Here is a 25258-nt window from a genome sequence, read left to right on the forward strand (position 1 = left end):
GAATATTGGACTTTTTAAACTTTTCCTGACCTTGTTATAACTTTGGTAAGTGAAATCTATGAAGAAAATTGTGCATTTCCTTCTAGTTCTGTGGTATATAAGCTTTTGATGTAAGACCTACAGATTCTTTGGATTTCCACAGTGTCTCTTGTTATGTCCCCTTTTCGTTTCTGATTTTGTTAATTTAGATATGGTCTCTCTGTGGTATACTTAGACCGCCAAGGGTTTGTCTATCTGTTGATTTTCTCAGAGAACCAGCTCTTTGCCCCAGCATGCAGGGTTGGACTAAAAGTCAGGAGGAAGTTCAGCTGTTCAAAATGAAAGACACAAAGAAGGTGAGCAAGTCTGATTGATCAAGATCTCAAACTTTATTAGTCAGGCAGCATCTTTTATAAGTCAGACAGCAAAGAAGGATATTGCTATAGCAACCCAGCTGCAGGCTTTTCTCAAAACACATGGAATTCCAGGCAGGCTCATAATGTCCTGCCACACAGGGTATCTTGCTCTGTCCTCATCTAGCTTTAGTCTAACTGCTGACTCACAACAGGGTCAGCTAGTGTCTGGTGAAAGGAAAGCTCTGGGAAAAACAGAGGCTTAAAGGTGAAGACTTGGACAAGATGGCTGAACATTGGCCATATGGCCTATTGTCTCCAACAGCTCTTGATTTCATTGATGCTTTGTAGTGTCCTCTTTGCTTCTAATCTTTTGATTCCAGGCCTGAGTTTGATGATTTCCAGTTTTCTACTCCTATTGGCTGTGTTGGCCTCTCTTTGTTCTAGAGCTTTCAGGTGTGCTTTTAAATTGGACAGTATGGGAACTCTCCAATTTCTTTTTTAATGCTTTTTTATTTAATTAATTTATACAGACTACAACTCAATTGTTATCCCCTCACTTCTATCCTCCCATTCTTCTCTCCTGTCCTCTTTCTTCCTATTCCCCTCCCCTAGGTCTGTGACAGAAGGGGACATTCTCCCCCACTGTATGGTCACATCCTGTCAAATCTTATCTTGGTAGCCTGCTTATCCTTTCTCTGAGCACCACCAGGCCTCCTCACCAAGCAGAAATGTTCAAATATGGGTACCAGATTCATGCCAGAGTCAGTCCCTGCTCCCCACACAACTGTGGAGAATGTCCTGTCCATTGACTAGATCTGAGTGGTTCAATGTTTACTGCATGTATTGTCCTTGATTTATGCAGTAGTTTGAGCAGGCACTCCTGAGTCCAGATCTGTCCATCAAGATGTTGTTCTTGTAGGTTTCTAGGACCCTCTGGATCCTTCTATTTCCCTATTCTCCCATACTTCTCTCACCTAGAGTCCCAAGCAAGTTCACACATCTATCCCAATCTCCTGGTAAGTGAAGACTTTCATGGGACATCCCTATGGGGCTAGTATCCAATTATAAGTGTGTATATACCATGTGAGTCTTCTGGGTCTCAGTTAACTCACTCAGGATGATCATTTCTAGTTCCATCCATTCGTCCACAAATATCAGGATTTCCTTTTTTTTTAATAGATGAGTAATATTCAATACTATAAATGTACCACAGTTTGTTTATACATTCTTGACTGAGTAACAGGTTCTGCCTATTACAAGTAAGCTGCTATGAACATGGTTGAACATAGGTCCTGGTTTTGTGGTGGAACATCTTCTGGGTATATTCCAAGGAGTGGAATAGCTGGGTCTTGAGGTAGCTCTATTCTGAGTTTTCTGATAAAGTGCCAGATGGAATTCCAAAGTGATTGTACAGTTTCCATTCCCATCAGCATAGAAGGAGTGTGCCCCTTTCTCCACAGCCTCGCCAGCATGTGCTGTCAATTGAGTTTTTGAAGTTAGCCATTCTGATGGGTGTAAGATGGAATCTCAGAGTCATTTTGATTTGCACTTCTCTGATGACTATGGATGTTGAGCATTGCTTTAAGTGTTTCTCAGCCAATCGATATTCCTCTGTTGAGAATTCTCTGTTTAGTTCTAATTCACATTTCTATTGGTTTAATTGATTAGGTGGGGATTCTTTTCTTTTTCTCCTGTTCTCTAGTCATCTGGTTATCTCTGTTGTGAGTGGGACTGGAGGGTACTCCAATGGGGTCACCCTATATGTGTGCCCTACATTGACCAGGCAGGTTAGGAGTGTGTAGAGAGAATCCTAAGCTGAAGGCTAATTTCTAGAGCTCCCCTGATGTCTTCTCAGGATGGGGGACAATGAATGTTGGAGCCTGTATGCACCTCAGCTCTACTGGGTTCCCTGTCTTTGTCTCAGCTGGCCCAGGCAGAAGAGGAGCAGGTTGAGAGAGCTTCAAGCTGATATCCACTCTGTTACCCCTCAGGCTACTATGGTATAGTGGATACTGTGTGGTGTGTCTGAAGCCCAACTCACCTTTGTTGGTTTACTTTGTGTGATGGGCCAGGCTGGTAATTATTGGGTGGGCAGAGAGAAGTCCAAGCCCAAAGATGCTTGGGTGACTCACAGACCATCTTGAGCTGGCTGCTAATGTGGGTTGTGGCCAGTGCCCACCTCACATTTTCTTGTTAGTTTTCTGTGTCCCAGGTTGGCCACACCAATAAGCATTGTGTTGGTGGAAACAGACCCAAGCTGAGAGCTTCTTACATGTCCCACAGGTCTTATTCAGATAGCAGGTAATGTGGTTTGTGGTTTGTGTTGGACTCAGCTCTTCAAACTCAGTTTCACTGCACAGATCCTCTGTTCCACAGAGGGCCTGCTGTCTACTCAAGTATTTGGAAGAATGCAGGGTTCCCACAGCTTTTGACTCCCAAACTAGCGGGACATCAGCCATGATGGACAGTGGGGCAGGGTTGGTTCCAATTTTCCCCCACCTCCTTCCCTATAGATGGTTTGGCAGCCTGTGATCTCCTGATCCCAAGACATGGCCCAAAATGCACAAGTCTATCTTCGGTAATGCCTTTTTATATATATTTTAATCATTACAGGATAAGGTGCCATGGTTTAGATATATTGTTGAAGTCATGATTTTTTTAATGTTTCTCTAGATTGAGAATTCCAAGACAAATATATAGCAGATTAAATGTCCAGGTCCATGTTCTAGTTCATGGTGGGATTCAGATATAAAAAAGTCAACTCTTTATGTATTTTGCCCAGATAGTCTCATATAAGAATGATCTATTTTGATGAAGTCTAAAAATGTTTTAGTCTTTAAAGATTTCTTTTTCCATTCCCTTATATTTGGTAAGATATACTTTATACAGAAATTTAGAGTGAGTATATTAAAAGATTGACTTAAATTGATTTGAAATTTTCATTTTTATAACATACTCCATAATGATCTTCTGTCTCCTCTTAGAATACCAACATGGAAATATGAGTTCTTTCTTGTACTGCTTTTTGCTACTGATGAGATCAACAAGAACTCCTACATTTTACCCAACATGTCTTTGGTATTTTCCTTTATTGATGACATGTGTTTAAAAACATTGGAAATAATTGATGAAATTTTACTACAAAAAAATACTGAATTAATTCCTAATTATATCTGTGGAATAACTGTATGTTATATAGAACTTACAGGACCATCATGGACTACATCTTTAAAACTGGCAATTTTTTCTAGAAGTCCAAAGGTGAGGCTGTGTGATTAAAGAGGAGAGGTAAAGTTTATCTGTGCTAACCCTAAATTATGACAGAGAATAATGGCAGCATGGGTTTGTATGTGCTGATCTGTATATTCTAAAGAATTAAAGTATCTCTAGATACTTTAAAGTATCTCTAGAATTAAATATTTCACTAATATTACCTTGTATTACAAAGAATGATTGAAATGGACAAACACAAAACTTTGGCTGAACATACAAGCATGTCAGAAACATTAAAGAATTCTATTGGAATAATATAGGGCCTTTAGAAAGTGATCTTATTGTCCTTTATAGGAGTTTTGGATAGTGAGTAACACAACATATCTAAGAAAGAACTTCCAACCAAGCATATTTCTCACATAGCTTCTTCTGTTCTTCATCCTTCAGATTTTCATTGGACCATTTCTTTCTATTCTGAATGACAATGTCCAGTTTCCCCATGTCTACCAGATAGCACACAAGGATACCTGTTTGACCAATGCCATGGTCTCTTTGATGCTTTATTTTTCATGGTCCTGGATAGGTTTGGTAATCATGGAGGATGGCAAGGGTATTCAGTTTCTCTCAGATTTGAAAGAAGAGATGCAAATTAATGGAGTCTGTTTAGCTTTTGAGAATGTGATCCCAGATAATATGCAGTTATATGTGACAAGGGGTGTAATATATGAGAAACAAATCCTGACATCCACAGCAAAGGTTGTTATCATTTATGGTGAAATGAACTCTACCCTAGAAGCCAGCTTCAGAAGATGGGTATATTTAGGTGTACGGAGAATTTGGGTCACCACCTCACAATGGGATGTCATCACATATAAGGAAGACTTCTGCCTTGACCCCTTCCATGGGGCTGTCACTTTTGCACATCACCATGGTGATATTTCTAAATTTAGAAATTTTATGGAATCAATGAACACTTCCAAATACCCAGTAGACATTTCACAGATGAGACAAAAGTGGAATCATTTTAACTGTTCAATTTCCTGTACCAACTACAGCACAATGAATCATTGTTCATTCAACACTTCTTTGGAATGGTTATCGCAGCATAAATTTATGATGGCTTTGAGTGAAGAAGGTTACAATTTATACAATGCTGTTTATGCTGTGGCCCACACCTACCATGAAGTCATTCTTCAACAAGTAGAGTCTCAGCAAATAGCAGAACTCATAGGAATATTCAATGACTGTCATCAGGTAAATTATTGTACATAGATTATGCTTGTTATGATATTTTAAAATACCCCACAAACGATCATATGAATTATTCTCTGAATAGAAGGATTTCTGGACTTCAAAACACTTTAATATTAACTTTTTTTTTGCCTGTTGTCCCAAATATTTTTTTATTGAAAAATAAAATCATTCACATTACATCTCAATTGCTATTCCATCCCATGCATCCTCCCATTCCTCCCTCACCCTCACTTTCACCCCATTCCCCTTCCTTATGTTTGTGACTCTTGGGACCTCCTCCCCTTGAATATGATGCTAGTTTATCAAATTTCTTCTTCATAGTCTGCTATCCTTCCTTCGAGTGCCATCAGGCCTCCCCATCAAGGGGATATGGCCAAATAAGGGGCACCAGTTCGTGTGAAAGTCAGTCCCTAGTCTCCACTTAACTGTGGAGAATATTTTGTCCCTTGGCTAGGTCTGGGTAGGGGTTTGAAGTTTACTGCACATATTGTCCTTCATAGATTGAGCAGAACCCCTGGGCCCAAATCTGCCAATCATAGTGTTTTTCTTGTAGGTTTCTAGGACGCTCTGGATCCATCTACTTCCCTATCTCCCACATTTCTCCTACCTTATGATGTCCTTACCACTATCTCATTTTTCTGGTAAGTGAAGACTTTCATGAGACATGCCCCTTGGCCTAGTGTTCAGATATAAGTGAGTATATATTATTTGAGTCTCTCTGCTTCTGGGTTAGCTAACTCATTATGATCATTTCTAGTTCAATCCATTTGTCCACAAATTTTGGGAATTCCTTGTTTTTAATAGCTGAGTAGTATTCCATAGTGTAAATGTACCACAGTTTCTTTATCCATTCTTCTACTGAGGGACATTTAGGCTGTTTCCATGTTCTGGCTATTATGAATAAGACTGCTATGAATATGATTGAGCATATGTCCCTAGTGTATGTTGGAGCATCTTCTGGGTATATTCCAAGGAGAGGAATAGCTGAGTCTTGAGGAAGCCCTATTTCCAGTTTTCTGTGATAGTGCCAGATAGCTTTCCAAAGTGGTTGCACTGGACTGCATTCCCACCAGCAATGAAGTAGTGTTCTTCTTTCTCCACATCCTCGCCAGCGTGTAGTATCACTTGAACTTTTGATCTTGGCCATTCTGATGGGAGTAAGATGGAATCTCAGAGTTGTTTTGATTTGCATTTCCCTGATGATTAAGGAGGTTGAGCATTTCTTTAAGTGTTTCTCAGCCATTTGATATTCCTCTGTTGAGGAATTCTTTGTTTAGTTCCAAGCCCCATTTCTCAATTGAGTTATTTGGTTTGGTGGTGTTTAATTCCTGAGTTCTTTACATATTTAGGATATCAGACCTTCATCAGATGTAGGGTTGATGAAGATCTTCCCCAGTCTGTAGGCTGTTGCTTTGTTCTCTTGACAGTGTCTCCTGCCTTACAGAATCTTCTCAGCCTCATGAGGTCCCATTTATTAATTGTTGACATTAAGGCCTGGGCTGTTGGTGTTCTGTTCAGGAAGTTGTTTCCTGTGCCATTGTGTTCTAGGCTCTTCCCCACTTTTTCTTCCACCTGATTTAGTGTCTCTGGTTTTATGTTGAGGTCTTTAATCTACTTGGACTTGAATTTTGTACATGATGACAAATATGTGTCCAACTGTATTTTTCTACATGTGGACATCCAGTTAGACCAGCACCATTTGTTGAAGATGCTATCCTTTTTCCATTGTATAGATTTGGCTTCTTTGTCATAAATCAAGTGACCATATGTGTGTGGATTCATTTCTGGGTCTTCAATTTGATTCCATTGATCCACCGGCCTATTGCTGTGCCAGTACCATCCTGTTTTAATTACTGTTGCTCTATAGTACAGCTTGAGATCAGGAATGGAGATTCCTCCAGGAGATCTCTTATTGCATAGGATTGTTTTTGCTATTCTGGGTTTTTTGTTTTTCCATATGAAGTTGAGAATTGACCTTTCAATGTCTTTAAAATATTGTGTAAGTATTTTTATAGAGATTGCATAGAATCTGTAAATTGCTTTTGGTAAGATGGCCATTTTTACTATATTAATTCTCCCGATCCATGAACAAGGGACATCCTTCCATCTCCTGATGTCATTTTCAATCACTTCTTTCAGAGACTTAAAGTTTTTTTTTCAAATAAGTCCTTCACTTGCTTGGTTAGAATTACTCCTAGATATTTTATATTGCTTGTGGCTATCGTGAAGGGTGTAGCTTTCTTAATTTCTTCCTCTGCATGTTTGTCTTTTGTATATAGAAAGGCTACTGACTTTTTTGAGTTAATTTTGTATCCAGCCAATTTGCTGAAGGTGTTTTTCAGTTGTAGGAGTTCTCCGGTGGAATTTCGGGGGTGACGTATGTACACTATCATATCATAAGCAAATAGGGATAGTTTGACTTCCTCCTTTCCCATATCCTTGATCTCCTTTTGTTGTCTTATTGCTCTGGCTAGAACCTCAAGAAATATATTGAAGAGATATGGAGAAAGTGGGCAGCCTTGTCTGGTCCCCGATTTTAGAGGAATTTCCTTGAGTTGGCTATTGGCTTGCTGTATATAGCCTTTATTATGTTTAGACATGTGCCTTGTATTCCCAATTTCTACAAAACTTTAAACATGAAAGGGTGTTGGATTTTGTCAAATGCTTTTTCTGCATCTAAGGAGATGATCATGTGGGTTTTTTTTCTTTCAGTTTGTTATATGGTAGATTACATTGATGGATATTTGAACATTAAACCAACCCTGCATGCCAGGAATGAAGCCTACCTGGTCATGGTGAATGAAATCTTTGATATGTTGTTGTATTCCTTTTGGGAGTATTTTATTGAGTATTTTTGCATCAATGTTCATAAGAGAAATTGGTCTGAAGTTCTCTTTTTTGTTGGATCTTTGCTGGGCTTAGGTATCAACGTGACTGTGGCCTCATAGAATGAATTAGGTAGAGTTCCATCCATTTCTATCTTTTGGAGTAGCTTGAAGAGTATTGGTATTAGCTGTTCTTTGAAGGTGTGGTAGAATTCTGTGCTGAAACCATCTGGCCCTGGGCTTTTTTGAGGGGGTGGTGGGAGACTATCAATAATTGCTTCTATTTCTATAAGGAGAGATAGGACTGTTTAATTGGTTTATCCGTTCTTGGTTCAGTTTTGGCAAGTGAAAGCAATCAAGAAATTGTCCATTTCCTATAGATTTTCAAATTTTGTGGCACGTATGCTTTGAAAATAGGATCTTATGATTATTTTTGTTTCCTCAGTGTCTGTTGTTATGTCTCCCTTTTCATTTCTGATTTTGTTGATTTGGATAGTGTCTCTCTGCCTTTTAGTTAGTTTGGCTAATGGTTTGTCTATTTTGTTGATTTTCTCAAAAAACCAGCGCCTGTTTTTGTTGATTCTTTGAATTGCTCTCTTTGTTTCTAATTTATTGATTCCAGCCCTGAGTTTGATTATTTCCAGATGTCTACTCCTCTTTGGTTTTTCTGCTTCTTTTTTCCTAGTGCATCTAGCTGTGTTGTTAAGTTGCGTATGTGGGATGTTTCCACTTTCTTCTTAAAGGCACTTAGTGCTATGAATTTTCCTCTTAGCACTGCCTTCAATGTGTCCCACAAATTTGGATATGTTGTTCCTTCATTTTCATTGAATTGCAGGAAGTCTTCTATTTCTTTCTTTATTGTTTCCCTGACCCAGGTGTCATCAAGTAGAGAGTTATTTAGGTGTGTAGGCTTTTTATTGTTTCTGTTGTTGTTGAAGTCCAGTCTCAGACCATGGTGATCTGATAGGATAAAAGGTATTATTTCAATCTTCTTGAATCTGTTGAGGCTTGCTTTGTGACCTATAATGAGGTCAATTTTGGAGAAGGTTCCACGGGGTGCTGAGAAGAAGGTATAATCCTTTGTGGTTGGGTGAAAATTTCTGTAGATATCTGTTAGATCCATTTGATTCATGACATTGGTTAATGATATTACTTCTTGGTTTAGTTTTTGTTTCAATGACCTATCCTTCAGTGAAAGTGGGGTACTGAAGTCTCCCAGTATTAGTGTGTGGGGATCGATGTGTGGTTTGAGCTTTGTTAATACATCTTTTACAAATGTGGGTGCCCTTGTATTGGGGCATAGATGTTCAGAATTGTGATGTCATCTTGGTTGACTTTACCTTTGATGAGTATAAAGTGTCCTTCCTCATCTCTTTTGATTTATTTTTTGTAAAGTCTAATTTATTATATATTAAAATGGCTACACCAGCTTGTTTCTTGTGTCTATTTACTTAGAACACTTTTTCCCAGCCTTTTACCCTGAGATAATGTCTATCATTATGGGCAAGATGTGTTTCTTGGATGCAGAAGAATGTTGGATCTTGCTTACGCATCCATTTGATTAGTCTGTGTCTTTTTATTGGAGAATTGAGACCATTAATGTTGAGAGATATTAGTGACCAGTGACTGTTACGTCCCATGATTTTGACGTTGGTTGCAGTAGAGTACTTATGTGGTTGTTTTTGCAACAGTATAGTTATCTAAATCCCTATAGTTTAGGTTGTAGTTTGTCACCTTGGTTTGGAGTTTTCCTTCTATTAACTTCTGTAAGAACAGAAACTGTTTGAATTTGTTTTTATCATGGAAAATCTTGTTTTCTCCATCAATATTTATTGAGAGTTTTGCTGGGTAGAGTAGTCTTGCCTGGAACCTATGGTCTCTTAGGGTTTGCAGGACCTCTGTACAGGCCCTTCTGTCTTTTATGGTCTCTGTTGAGAAGTTGGGTGTAATTCTGATAGGTTTGCCATTAAATGTTAATTGGCTCTTTTCCCTTGCTGCTTTTAATATTTTTCTTTATTCTGTACATTTTGTGTCTTGATTACTATGTGGCAGGAGGTTTTCTTTTCTGGTCTATTCTATTTGGTGTTCTATAGGCCTCTTGTACATTTATCTTCACCTCCTTCCTTAGATTGGGAAAATTTTCTTCTATGATTTTGTTGAAGATATTTTCAGGTCCTTGGTGCCCAGCATCTTCTCTTTCCTCAACTCCTATTATCCTCAGATTTTGTCTTTTCATGGTGTCCTTTATTTCTTGGATGTTTTGAGTTGGGAACTTTTCAGATTTAGCATTTTCTTTAATGCTTGTTTCAAGTTCTACCATAGATTCTTATACTGCCGAGATTTGTTCCTCCATCTCTTGAATTCTGCTAGAGAAACTTAGGTCTGTATTACCTGCATTCTTCTCTGAGTTCGTTTGTTCCTGTCTTTCTTCTGTCTGTGTTTTTATCATTGTTTCCATTTTCATCTTCAGATCTTGAAGCATTTTATTAATTTCCTTCATCTGGCTGTTTGTGGTTTTTTGGTTTTTTGGGTTTTTTTTGTTTTGTTTTGTTTTTTTGGTTTTTTTTAGTTTCTTCCAGTGACTTTCTATGGGTCTTCAACTCTTGAATTGTTTTATTAACTTCAATCATCTGGCTGTTTGCTTTTTCCTGGATTTTTTCCAGTTCCTCTCTATAGGTCTTTTTTAATGTCTTCGATTTGTTTGGCTGCGTCTTCTTGCATTTGTTTTTGGTTATTATTTGTTTGCTCAGTTATCATCTTCATTACAATGGAATGGAGGTCATTTTCTTGTATTTCAATTGTGTTTGAGTTCTTAGGGTTGTTTTCATTGGGATAATTGGGATCTGGAGATGCCATATTTTTCTGGCTTTTGTTGTTTAAGATTTTGCATTGACCTCTAGTCATTTTGCTGTCTCTGAAGTTGGGGCCCTGATCCACCCTCTCTGTTCTGCCTGGGCCAACAGGCCCACCAAGCATCCAGAGAGGGAGACAGAGGGTGGGCAGGTGTGACATGCCCTCAAGCATGTCTGCTCATCAGTGGTAAGCCTTAAAGCTGTGGCTGGTGGTGTGACTGCAGCTGCCTGAGACCTTGTGTGGGCCCTGGGTCTCTCTAAGGGTTGGTGTGCTTGATATACACTCTCCATTCCTCCTGGGGCAGCGTGCCTGCAGGTGGTCAGGAAGGAAGACAAGGGGCACAGTTGATGCAAACACCCTTGGCTCAGAGTTTGGTTTTGTGCTCGCATTGCAGTGGTTTCCAGACCCTGAGGCTTTCTCAGGACTTGCAGGTTTTTCCAAGATTAGAACCAACTGTTTTCCTGTGTTTTTCCTGGGCTAGTAACTCCAATCTGGAGTTACACTGCCCACAGTTCAGTCTCAGATACCAAGTTCCTGGTTATCACTGGCGGGAACCTGTTGAGCTTGTTGGCCAGTGTGCACCGTTCCTCCAGGTTCTTAGATTAGACCATCTGGGTGTACCATTTTAGCTCTGTGTCTGGGGGGGGGTATCCATAGCTTCTTGGTCCCCTGTGATGGCCTTGGGTTTCTCTGTGGACTGGTAGGCTCAGATCCACGTTCCCTGTTCCCTCTGAGGCAACAGGCCCACGAATGGTCTGAGAGGAAGACAGGGGGTGCAGGTGAGGCTAATACCCTCGGCTCTGGTGTTAGGTTTTGCACTCCTGCTCACCTGGCCCCTGGCCTCTGGGGCTTTCTCCGGACTGGCGGGTAAGTCTGGTGTCAGAGCCATCCGTTGTCTTATGCTTTTCCTGGGCCAGTAGTTCCAGCCTGGAGATACACCGCCCACAGTTCAGTCTCAGATACAAAGCTCGAGGTTAACGATGGCAGGCACCTGTCTCACTGCTGGGAAGAGTTCACCCTTCCTCTAAATTCTTAGCACAGAATAGACAAGCTGTAGGCACAGCTTTAGCACTGCAGCTGGCAGGTGTATCCCCACCTGCCTGCTCTCCTGTCGAGCTCTGGGACTCTTTGCAGACTGGTGAGCCCAGAAACACTCTCTCTAATCCCCCTGGACTTAGTATGGTCCAGATCTTCCAGACACCGTGCCAATCACACCTGCAGGTGGATCACCACGCTAATCACCTCAGTAGGTGGGGCCTTGTCTTTGCTTCTGTTTACCCACTTGGATGGCTGCAGGCCTGGTGGCTGCTCTTGAGGGCGGTCTGTGCTCTCTGCATGGGCTCTGAAACTTTCTGTGGGTTCCCAGAAAAACGCTCTGTTCCCACTGGGCCTAGTGTTGTCCAGATTTCCAGGCACCATGCCAATCACCTCAGCCAGCAGGACCTTGCCTGCTCCAGGCTACCCACTTGAGAGTCTGCAGCCGCAGCAGCTGCTTGCTGGTTCTGGGTCTCACAGTGGACCCCCAGAAGCACACTCTTTGTTACCCCTGGATCTGTTACTGTCCAGATCTTCAGGACTCCGAGGTAAGCCCCTCAGAAGGCAGGGCCTTGCCAGCAATCTGTTACACATTTGAGTGTCTGCAGGCTCGGCGGCTGCTCTCTAGGGGATCTGTGCTCCACGCGGGTTAGGGTCTCACTGTGGACCCCTGGAAGCACGCTCGCTGTTCCCCCCTAGACCTATTTCTGTCCAGATCTTCCGGAATCCCCGGTAATCGCCTCAGTAGGCCGGGCCTTGCCAGCGATTTTCCCTGCCTGTTTGAGTATCTGCAGACAAGGAGGCTGTTCTTTAGGGGGGTCTGTGCTCTGAGCGGGTTCAAGGTCTCACCGTGGACCCTCAGAAGTTCTCTCTCTGTTCCCCCTGAACCTATTTCTGTCCAGGTCTTCCAAAATCCCTGGTAATCACCTCATTAGGCAGGGCCTTGCCAGCGACCTGCACTACCTGTTTGAGTGTCTGCAAGCACGGCGGCTGTTCTCTAGGGGATCTGTGCTCCGGGCGGGTTAGGGTCTCACTGTGGACCCCACGAAGCACGCTCTCTGTTCCCCCTAGACCTATTTCTGTGCAGCTCTTCAGAACTACCTGGCAATTGCCTCAGTAGGCGGGGCCTTGCCAGCGATCTGAGCTACCTGTTTGAGTATCTGCAGGCACAGAGGCTGCTCTCTAGGGAGGGGGTCCGTGCTCTGTGCATGTTTAGGGTCTCACTGTGGACCACCAGAACCATGCTCTCTGATCCCACGGACCTGTTACTGTCCAGGTCTTCCAGACACTGCGCCAAACCCCTCTGCAGGCAGGATCTTGCCTGTATCCCCGGCTACCTGTTTGTGCGGCTGCGGCTACTGCAGCGGCTCCTTGCCAGTTGGTCCATGCTCACCGAGCATTCCGGGGTGTACAGGATTTCTGTAGTTTACTTCTGTTGAACATTGGAATTCTCCCGCTGTGATGGAGTCAGAAGCTTGGTGTTTCTGGTTAAGAAAATTGTCCAAATCTCTTACTCGATTACTCCGGTTTCTAAACAAGGTCCACCCGGCTCCTAAAAATTTTAAGTGAATAAATATACTACACAAGTTTGTTGTTATTAAATTATCTGTAATATTAGTATGCCTGGCTAGCAATCAATTAAGACATGGATACTTGTTATATTTTAAAATAGCCTTAGTTATCCTGGGGCAGGGCAGACATCAATTCTCTAAACTATTTCCCATAGGGGAAACAGGGAGTGGGGCAGATATCACATACCTGCCCCACTACCATGCCATCTGCTTCTAAATATTTCTATCAAGCTACCTCCTATCCATTATCCCAAATACTGGTTAATGTTCTGCATCTAGGACAAGTCTCCCTCCACACCGGTCATGTGTTTCTCTTCCATCTAACCCATGGCAGCCTTTTTCTCCCTTTCCTGGGACCCTCTTCGGGTCTCTCTCTCTTCTTCTTCCCAGGATTCCTGTATCTCTCCTAAGCCCAGGAATCTTAGCCACACCTTCATCTCCTCTGCCTTGCCCAGGTGGGATGGCTTTTTATTCATCAAAATGTGGGTCACAGAGACAGCAAGTAGTAATTAGCAACAAAATACATTAGACCATCCCCCCAACACAAGATTAACATTAAATGGATGACAACATTTTTGTATGAAGATAGTCAGTTTTGTGAGAATGCATCTGAACATTTCACCAAATGAGTTTGATATGAGAAATAATAACTAAAATATCTATCATAAAGTAGACAAATGACAATTAGAACATAATTTATTTCTCAAGAAAAAACATGTATCGACCAATGCCATGGATAATTATTTTTATAAAACATCAATTACTTATGTAGACATATAATGACTACAAATTTTTATTAAATTTATTTGTATTTTATATATGTATACAATATTTACATGATTTACACGCTACCTGTCTTCCATTCAACAGATTTCAGGCCTCTTAGTCTCTCAGGGTTTTTTTGGCTTCTACTTTAAAATGTTTTGCTCCACACACACACAGACACACAGTAACACAACACACACACACACACACATACTTAACATCCAGACTTAGTTAGTTGGTGTGTTGACAGTTTTCACACAAGTAATGAATGTAAAGATCTCTTGTACTATGTTACTCAATATTTGGTAAGCATTTTTCTGACATTTTGCACCATAAAACATAGAAATGAAGTATAATATAATGTAATTACCTATGAGATATCTTGCTTTTCACTGGATAGGTAACCATCAACATAAATGTCTTTTCTGGCCTATATTGGAAATTGCTGAATATTCACAACGTCACTTGGCCTTCCTGGGTAGGTATATGTAACTACTTAATGATGCATCTCCTTTAGGTAGCTTCTTTTCTGAAGAACATTGTATTTACTAACCCTGTTGGAGAGCTAGTGAACATGAATTGGAGAAAAAAACTGTGCACAGATTATGACATTTTCAACATTTGGAATTTTCCACAAGGGTTTGGATTAAAAGTGAAAATAGGAGACTATTCCCCTTATTTCCCACAAAGCCAACAGTTGCATATATCTGAAGACTTGGAGTGGTCCATGGGAAGAACACTGGTATGTACACATACCTTTACTTATCCATACTTTTATGTTATAAAGTATTGTGTCATTGGAATGATGGCCGAGTTAAGCACAATTGCTCTTCTTGCATAGGACTCAAGCACAGTTTCAACATCCAAGTTGATGACTCACAATTTTCTATAAATGCGGGTCATGGGGCCATTTGCCTCTGGTTTCCGTGGACACCTAATATGACATTCCACTTCACCTATACTGTAGAAACATATATACAAAATTAGAAGAATGAGAAATATTTAAACCGTTAAAATTATGTGATGAGGTATAAACCATGAAGTTTTGTGATTATACATGTACGCTCTTATAGCGTAATCAACACTGTCATGTAACTATTTACAGAAACATTTCTCTGTACTGTATCATTTCATTATAGGTTTAAAAACTTTCAGGTCTATGAGGGTGCTCTAACAATGTGCTGTGCTCGTGTTCATCCTATAACTTTTCACTGCTCCGTCATGCTTGAGAAGGAATAAAATTTAAATGTCTGAGAGAACCAAAAGTACATGTTAGCAACATCCAAAATGAAAAAGTGAATGAGACAATTTACTGCCTGAACAATCACTCAACCCTCTTTATAACATTGGAGCATCATCTTTGGCCTTCTAGCTCAATATTTCTGCCAGACATCTTTGCAAAGCAGAAACTATTGAGGACTTGCTTACCTGTTATGGCACAGTTCAGTCCTCTAATCTGCCTGCATCTAAGCTTGCCCATTTTTTTGGCTGAATTCTGTCTGTGACAAAAACAAGGGCATTTTGCCCAGAGGCTTGTTTGCTGCCTTTGAAGCAAACTCCATAAAGAGAATCTTTGGTGTTGATCATCTTCTTTGAATTCAGGTTGGTGTTGTCATGAGTTAATTTGTCTTGTCAAAGAATCTTTAGAAGAATAAAAACATCTTTAAATGCCATATTCTGACCAGGCATGGTTGCACATGCCTTTAATCTCAGCACTTGGGAAGCAGATGCAGGTGGATTGCTGTGAGTTTGAGGCCAATGTAGTCTACAAAGTGAGTCCAGGGCAGCCAAGGCTACACCGAAACACCCAGTCTGGAAAACAAAAAAGAAAAAAAAAGACCCCCAAAAAACAACAACAAAAAAAAAAAACAAAAAACTAATGTCATATTCTGTAGGTCATTGAGACTTTTGAAGACCTTCTTTAACCATTTTAAAATATATCTATAGAATCATATCTATCTGTTAGCACTAGGATATATATTTGTGTGATAAAATTAGGTTAGTATTTGACACAGTTATGATTTGCATCAATATACAAAATTCTATATTTGTGAATTAAAAATAACCTTCTTTGTGAGTAACAATTAAGGCCTTGAGGTAAGGAGTAGGTTCAATCATCTACCTTTCCTTCTATCCTCCCTCTCTAGTTCTATACCCCCTTTCTTTCTCTTCAGCTCCTATCTCTTTACCTGTGAAAGAAAGAAGAAAGGAGAGATCTCCCTAAATCCAAAATAGTTTTCTTTCCGTATAAGACCAATAATAACTTATAACCAAACCCCAATGAAAATAAGCGTTTGAAGACCAAAAGGACAAACAGAAACCTACCCCACCCCGCACCCCCCCCCCCCGGTGAGGAAATGAGATGTCATTCTCTTACGGTTTCTTCAGGCTGATTTGGGGCAAATAATACCTTAGAAGCGGCATAAAAAAAATCAGTGAAAATAGTTAAGCAAGCCAGGGATTGCATTTGTGGTCCAGTTTCTAAATGTTGAGAGATTCCAGGCTTAGTAGAAATCCTGTAAGGGACAGACTGAAATGCTGGATGAATTGGCTTCAGAAGTGTTCTAACTCACTGTCCAGTTCTGATGGGTAACAGCAACTGAGGCGCCTGGGGCTGGAACAAGGGGCATGCAGGATGTCAGCATGCAGCCTGCTATGAGACATGAATTTTGTCAGGTTTGATCCAGTATCAGTGTCCGGTACTTTTTTTCTGAAAACATAATTTATCACAGGCATTACACAGTTCTAACACTGTAATAGTATGAGGTGTGTAGGATGCACAGATCTATTAAGGCTGATTCTCTGCTCATTGTATGAGCAGAAGTAAGACATCTGACAATCTTCCTTCATGGTCTACAAAGAGTGGCCTCTAGTAAAATGTCTCAGAGGATCTGTGACCAACATGAAGCCTTGTCTATGCATTTGCATTCATATCTCAGCCAGTCTCAGAGCTATTCCCATGTAGTGGGATTAGAAGTTTGAATTCCTTTGAATCCTTTACATCCAGATTGCAGCCCCCTCCCTTAACGCTTCCCAATCCTGTCCCGCTTACCATCCCTCTCCTAGTCCTTAGAAAGAGGAGCTCCCTTCTCCTAAAGTCGGAACTCAGTTTATCCAGTGTTCCCTGTGCTAACACGTAACATTTTCCTCTGTGGCTTGCCAAGGCCATGCTGTCAGGGCAGAAGTGACCAGCATTACAAGGTCCCAGTCCATATCAGAGGTGTTTCATAATACCCATATTGTGGGACCCAGAAGGAGACTGTGCTGTCTATGTACTACAATTGAGCAGAGTGTGTAGATCCTCACCATTCATGGTTCTTGATTTGTTTCTCTGTCTCTGCAGTAACCATCTTCTCTGTTCAGATTTTAAGTGTATATTTTATTTATTATAATTTATTCATTATACCTCCCACTTGTTATCCTCTCCTTCTTGTCTTCCCACTGGCACTCTACCTCCATCTTCTGCTCATTCTCCTGTTCTAGACCTCTGGGGACTAGAGCGTATCATGAGAGTAATCTGCATCCCCTTCCACTGTGTGCCCACTATGAAATCTTGCTAAGGGGCAGAGGCAAAGTAGTGGGCCACTGAGTGTATAGGAGAGGTTTAGCAGCAGTTTCCCCATCTTCCCATGTGAAGGATCTTATTGGCTACATTTGAAAAAGGGTTCTTGGTTCTTTGCATATGTTGTCACTGACTGGATCATCAGTTTGTGGAGAACCCCCTGTGCCTCCATGCACAGGCTGGTTGGTCTCCCTTTGGAGCTGTTGCTCCCTCCAAGGCTTTACATCCCCCCACTCTTAGCTACACTCTCAGCACTCTGCCCAGTGTCCAACTTCAATTCTTAGTAACTGTCCCTATCTTCCACCTGGTGGAGTCTCTCAGAGGATTATATATAGTGTCTTTTCGGGTCTCAGTTATCTCATTTAGGATGATCATTTCTAGTTCCATCATTTTGCTTGCAAACTTCAAGATGTCCATGTTTTTAAGATGAGTAGTATTCCATTGTGTAGATGAACCACAGTTTCTTTATCCATTCTTCAGTTGAGTGACACCTAGGTTGTTTCTAGATTCTTGCTATTACAAATAAAGCTGCTATGAACATAGTTGAGCAAATGTCCTTGTTGTATGGTGGAGCATCATTTGGTGTATATGCCCAGCAATGGTATAGCTGGATCTTGGAGTAGAACTATTCGCAATTTTCTGAGAAAGCACAATATTCATTTCCAGAGTCGCTGCACAAGTTTGCACTCACATCATCAGTGGAGGAGTGTTCCACTTTCTCCACATCTTAACCAGCATGTGTTGTCACTTGAGTTATTGATCTTCACCTTCAGACAGGTGTAAGATGGAATTTCCAAGTCGTTTTGATTTGCATTTCCCTGATGACTAGGAACATTAAGCATGTCTTTAAATGTTTCTCAGCCATTCGATATTCTTCTGTTGGGCCTTCTCTGTTTAGTTCTCTCCCCCATTTTTACTTGGATTATTTGGCTTGGTGGTGTTTGCTTTCTTGAGTTCTTTATATATTTTATATATTGGCCCTTTGTTGGTTGCAGGATTGGTAAAGATCTTTTCCTAATATGTGGTCTGTCACTTTGTTCTGCTCACAGTATCTTTGCCTTACATAAACTTTTCCGTTTCATTATGTCCCATTTATTAATTTTTGATCTTAGAGCCTGGTCTGTTGGCTTTCCATTCAGTATGTTGTCTCCTGTGCCAATGAGACCTAGGCTCTTTCCTACATTTTGGAAGAAAGAAATCTTAATTTCTTACCCATACATTGACACATAGAATGCTACCTAATGGCCTATTTTATGGCCTTCAATTTCATTAGAGGCTTAGACGACATGCTCAAATGCTTGAGTAAGATAATACAGGATAACAGGAGAATATATATATAACCCACCTCTGTTACCAATTCTTATCCCATCTGCCTTAGGTTCCCACTTCTACATGCAGTGTGACATGCACTCCTGGATTCAGGAAATTACATCAGGAACAAACAGTGGAATGCTGCTTTGATTGTGTCCAGTGCCTAGAGAATGAAGTGTCTAATGAGACAGGTATGTAATTGTGTGCAGAAGAAATTGCTGAAATTGAATATCTTCTTTTATCCAAACTAAGACTTTGACAGGGCATGAAAGGAAACTGAAGACATAAAATATGTGTTATCATTGTACTGATATCAAGCATGTTATGCATCATGGAATGAGCATGAACTGCCTTCCTTAAACCACACATTATGATGGCTACATGTCTTATATATTTTCCAGAAAGTGTTTAATAAAAGGTTTGTAACTAGTATTCTACCAGAAAAATTTGCACACAGTACTGCTTTGCATATGTCTAATAGTCTTTGATTTTTTTGTATGAATTAAATTTACATGACTGGTCCATGTCGTCTTGTTGTCCTAGCACCCAGCTCATAATCTTGTTGTTGTGCAATAAAATGTATTTAAGATCTTAGGGCACAGCTCATAGGATGAAGCAGTTGCTTTGCAAGAATTAGGACAGGAGGGCACATTCCCAGATGCACACAAAGATGTGGTAGATTTCCTCAGTAATCAGTGCTGCTGAGAAATGAAGGAAGGATCCAAAATATGCATAACATTGCATGATATTTAGCTTGGAACGTATAGTTGGGAATAAAAAGGACTTTACCACAGTGAATAGACAGTAAAGAAACATGGATGATGACTGTCTTCTGAACAGCAAATACATGCAAAGAGACATGTGTTCTCTGATTGACATGCAAAAATTACACACGCAACCATGGATACACATTTATGTGTACCTCATACACACATGATTTTATCCTATTTAAATATCTTTTAATTGAAAGATTATTACTTCCCCTTCAATTTCATCCTTCAGCACCTCCCAATACCATCACTTGAATCAATACTATATATCCCCTCTATCCGCGAGTTGGTAGCAAATGTCCTAGAGAGGTAGAGTAAAGCAAGATACATTATATAGACAGATATGCAGCAATGTTAAATAAAATGTTTAATAACAATTTATATTTTTATGCTGTGATATACAAAATAAATGAGTAGTTTGGATTTTTGCTCCTAATATATGAGTAGTGACAAGAACAAAAGTATATATTAACATAGAGAAGTCCATATATCAGACATCATAGGAATAGATATTGGTTTGAAAAGCAAATGTCGGTTTTCCAAATCCGTATGTTAATTGTTGAAGTGATGAACTTAAGCCGAAGTGGACTTTGTTACATGAGATGTAAGGCTTCTTTATTGGAAATATTGCTTTATGCAAACGGTATGTGCATTAGACATTATATATCCTTTTGCTATATGGAGATACAGGCCAAGGGTATGAGGCAATGTGCACAATGCGTTGTATTGGCTGGCTTTTTAATCTAGACATGGTGTCTTCCTTAGTCAGTGATTTATTGCTGTGAAGAGACACAATGAACATGATAATTCCTTTAAAAGAAAGCATTGAATTGGGGCTTGCTTACACTTTCAGATGCTTAGTCTATTATTATGATAGCAGGGAACATGGCCGCACACAGGCAGATATGGTTCTGGAGAACGTTCTATAACCAGATACTTAGACAGCAGGAACAGAGGGCCAGGCACTGGGCCTGCTTGAGATCTTAACATCAAAAAGCCCCACTCTCAGTGACACACTATCTGAAACAAGGCTGCATCTACTACCACAAGGCAACATCTAGTAATCATTTCCAATAGTGCTACTCACTATTGATCAAGCAGAGAAATCTTAAGCCAACAAGAGCTATAATTTTTCAAATCACCATATACCACCTTTTTGGTCCCACAAGCCTGAAGCCACATCTTAACACAGAAACAGTTAGTCCAACTTCAAAACTACTCATGATCTCTCACACTTTCAACACTGCTTAAATTTCAAAAGTTTACAGTCTTTTTTGAGACTCATGGCAATCTCTTAACTGTAACCCCTTGTAAAGCAAAATAATAAAGCATATTATTACTTCCATACTGCCAAGATACTAGGACAATGAACACATTACTACCATTTCAAAAAGGATGAGCCAAAGCAAAGTCAAGACAAATTGTGGAATCCAAAGACAGACCCAAATTCAGCCGAGAGAACTCCAAATTCTGCATCTCCATGTGGGATGTCAAGGCACTCTTCACATCCCCTACTTCTTCCATTTTTGTTGACTGCAACAAACTTCTGTCTTGGGCTAGTTTGAAGCCCTGTCTTCAGCTTTCCTTGGCAGGTCACTCATGACTCTGAAATTTCCAAAAATTCTGGGAACTCTAATAAAACCCAATATTTACATCCATAGCTTTACCTGGTAGCCTGTACACACTGAGATATCTGACAAATACCTGGTTTAGTGGCTTTCCATAGTTATGGAGGGAGATTTCACAATCCCTTACTTCTATCTCTTATTCTAAAGCCAGAACCATGTGGCTAAAGCTTCCAAGGCTTTCTGTTGATTGGAAATAAAACTTGGTCCATTGTTTAAAGACATTTTCAACAACTTTCTATTTTGGATGACATCTTCCATGGGTTAAGTTTCTCATCCCATTCCTTTCACACACTGGAAGCTTAGCTCAGTGGGTCTTGCTCTGAGCTTGCCAGTCCATTGATTTCACTTAGCTCAGGATTTTCTTTAAACTTTTCATTGCCTTGCGCTCTGGAATTTGCTCCTCTACACACCGAGTGCTCTTTTTCTCCTTAAACTGTAGATTTTGAATTTTTCCTTGCTGTCCTAGCTCCTTTTCTCTATTGTTCTATATGAGTGATCACTAACAACCTTATGAGATAGTCAAAACTAGACTATCTTAGCATTTTCTCAGGCAAAACATTTCATCAAAAACTATTCAATTTAAACGCAGGCAGATTTTTTATAGAAAGGGTAAAAATCAAAATATTAAAAGTCTCTAGGCCATCCACTAATATTTTCCCCTCTAAAACTTTTTGAGTTTGGCCTACATAGTTAAAATATTCCTAAGTATGATCTTCTATGCTTCCCTTAGTATTGCCTATTAATTCTCCCTTAAAACATTCAACTGTTTTCCTAATCTAAAGTTCCAAAATTCACATTTTCCCAACAAGCAGCAGGGTCAGGCTTGTCATAGCAATATATTGACTATGACAGCCATTATGATAGAAAGCATTTAATGGGGCTTGAATACATTTTCAGACACTGTCTCATATCATAGTGTGAGGGAGTACTGCAGTGTGAAGTCATGCATGGTTCCAGAAAAGTGATGGAGTATCCTCCATACAGATCCTCAGACAAGAGGAAGAGAGAGACACTGGGGGTGCTGGAGCTTTTAAAATCCCTAAGCCCACCATCAGACATAGTTTCTCTAGCTCAACATACCTACTCCAACTGGGTCAAACTAACTCCAGCAAGAACACATAACCTAATCATTTCAAATAGTGCTGCTCCCTCGTAACCGAGCAGTCAGATCTCTGATATACTCGGCCATTTTCACTCAAACTGCCACAAACAGAGTCCATAGATTTGTACATAGTAAATTTAAGTTTTGAGTAATTAATTAATATTAGATATTTTATATTACTATGTGTAAGGCACTGACAAAGTATTTTTCTTATTTTTATAAACGTTAAATAATGTGAAAGTTATACATAACAATAAGTAACTTTTCTTCTCCCTTTATCATGAAGGTGGTATGTTCCACCCGCAGGGATGCATTGCTGTAGAGCATCCTGATGTCCCTGCTTCCTCTAATAGACAAGATAAAAACTGTTGCTTAACAACAAATTGTTTACTGTGGATTCCTCTGATTAATGCAGATACTAAATTATTATGTATATAATGATGAAAATTTATTATGGTTTGTTGTTAATGATCTCTGCAGATGTGGAGCAGTGCGTGAGCTGTCCAGATGACCAGTATGCCAACACAGAGCACACACACTGCCTGCAAAGACATGTGTCCTTTCTGGCTTTTGAGGACCCACTGGGGATGGCTCTGGCCTGCATGTCCCTGTGTTTCTCTATCCTCACATCCCTTGTACTTGGTACTTTTGTGAAACATAATGACATGCCCATTGTGAAAGCCAATAACTGCATTCTAAGCTACATCCTATTGATCTCTATCACATTCTGTTTCCTCTGCTCCTTGCTCTTCATTGGGCATCCCAACATGGGCACCTGTATCCTAGAGCAAATCACATTTGGAGTCTTTTTCACAGTGGCCTTGTCCACTGTGTTGGCCAAGACAATTACTGTGATCCTGGCCTTCAAGCTGACTACTCCAGGAAGAAGAATGAGATGGATGCTGGTATCAGGGGCACCTAACTTTGTCATTCCCATCTGTACCTTTGTCCAACTTGTTCTCTGTGGAATCTGGATGGTGATGTCACCACCCTTCATTGAAACAGATACACACTCTGAACATGGGCTGATCATCATTGTGTGCAACAAAGGCTCAGCCATTGCATTCCACCTTGTCCTGGGATACTTGGGCTTCTTGGCTCTGAGTAGCTTCACTGTGGCTTTCATGGCCAGAAATCTGCCTGACAGGTTCAATGAAGCCAAATTCCTGACCTTCAGCATGCTGGTGTTCTGCAGTGTCTGGGTCACCTTTCTTCCTGTCTACCATAGCACTAAGGGGAAGGTCATGGTGGCTGTGGAGGTCTTCTCCATCTTGGCTTCCAGTGCAGGGCTCTTAGGGTGCATCTTTTTCCCCAAGTGTTATGTTATTTTGATAAGACCAGATTCATATTCTTGTCAAAAGTATAGGGAAAAATCCCTTAATTGAAATTTGGTAGTTTTTTACATTTTAGATTATACTTACAATATTTTTGTTCCTTTCCCTGGGGAAGAGCATCTTTTCCATTTTCAGATTTAATCAGGTGCCTGTGGTTCTTTATAGAAGCTTGAGGCTGTCACAGGTTCTCCTGTCTGCTTTACCAAGTTAGTTGGTAGCTTCTTTGATTATGTCACATTTTTTTTGGTTCATGTGGGTGAGAAGTTATGGTATATCATCTACTATTCCTAGAAGAAATATTATCACAGCCAGCTCCCTCAGTTTTTGGCTCTCAAGATCATTCATCCTTCTTCTATATTTTCTGAAAATTAGGTATGTGAGGGTTTTATTAACAGTCATTAATTTTGAAAAATATTGGTGTCACTAGAAGAGTTGGGGACAAGAAATAAAAGGTATATAAATACAGTAACTGTATATAAAGTGTGAGAAAGATGGAACTTTTCAAAGAAACTGGTAAATTTCTAGATGCATTTGTTAGAATAAAGTAAACCAAGATGAAGTAAATATTCAAAAAGATGTATAAGCAGAAATTAAGTTGATGCAGTTGTCTAGTTTCACAGAAATAACAGCCCAGAACCAAATTGAACCACTAGAAAATTTTATGGCAGAACACTGAAAAGTAATGAACAACTATAGTACTTAAATTAACCTAGAAAATAAAAAAGAAAGCATTTCTTATATCCTTTTAAAAGTATCAGATAATGGTATAAACAAACAAATAAGGCTTTCTGGCATTTTTTTTTTATTAGTTTGTTATCTGGGTATTTCATAGGTTGATATGAATTTTATGATTGTTTCTTTGGAAAATGTGGAAAATCGATTGAGAGTTTATCAAATTTGTAAATACTTTTTGGTTGGATGGTTGTTTTCACAATATTACATCTGACAATTCATGCGTATGGGATGCTTTTCAGTCATTTACTGTCTTCCTGTCCCTGTTTCTTCTGAGGTGTGAAGTTTGCATTGTAGAGATCATTCAATTCTTCCATTAAAAAAATACTATTATACAAAGGGCAATAATCATGATCTCAATCCCAGGGTGTTTGTGGTTAATGGATGTGCTAATTGGTTTTGTTGAAATTTGTGGAATCTCTAATGAATATATCATATATGAAGATATTTAATTTTTTTATTCTATTTATTTTCATTTTCTTTTCTTTTTGCTGCACTAGTACTTTGAGTACTGTGGTGAAAAGTAACGAGGAGAATAGATAGTCTCTATCTGATTTACTAGGATTGCTTTGAGATTTTTTCAATTTGGGACAGTATTGGCTTTAGATTTGCTATATGTAACATATATTATATTGAGATTTGCTCCCCATACCTTAAGTCTCTCTAAGACTTGTATCATGAAATTACTAAATAGTTGCTTCTGTGTTTTACATTCTACATCAGAGTTTCAGTCATCTTCCTGTCCTCACACATTTGCCCACTGCCCTTCAAAATAACACACATGCACGCACGCACGTGCATGCACACACACACACACCACCATCCCCACAACCACCACCACCACCACCAAAGCATGGAAATTATATATTGTGGCAGGTGTTTTCACAGAATTTGGCCCTCTGTCCACACATCAACACTTGTAAATATTTATTGCAGTGAGTCACTGGCCTGGTTCAGTCTCTCTGGGT

At 39.9% G+C, this 25258-nt stretch overlaps 1 protein-coding gene across 1 annotated transcript; it reads left to right on the plus strand.

Moving 5' to 3' along the window:
• Nucleotides 1-272: 272 nt before the first annotated feature.
• Nucleotides 273-23609, plus strand: LOC311605915 (vomeronasal type-2 receptor 116-like; the record flags this gene model as incomplete). Its single annotated transcript, XM_084796752.1, has 7 exons — nt 273-335; nt 2548-2636; nt 3320-3596; nt 3996-4802; nt 14369-14593; nt 18792-18915; nt 22705-23609. The coding sequence occupies 7 exons, from the start codon at nt 273-275 to the stop codon at nt 23607-23609; spliced, it is 2490 nt and encodes an 829-aa protein (XP_084652878.1).
• Nucleotides 23610-25258: the final 1649 nt, after the last annotated feature.

Source organism: Acomys minous (genome assembly GCF_964271855.1).
Source record: "Acomys minous genome assembly, chromosome: 9".
NCBI lineage: Eukaryota > Metazoa > Chordata > Mammalia > Rodentia > Muridae > Acomys > Acomys minous.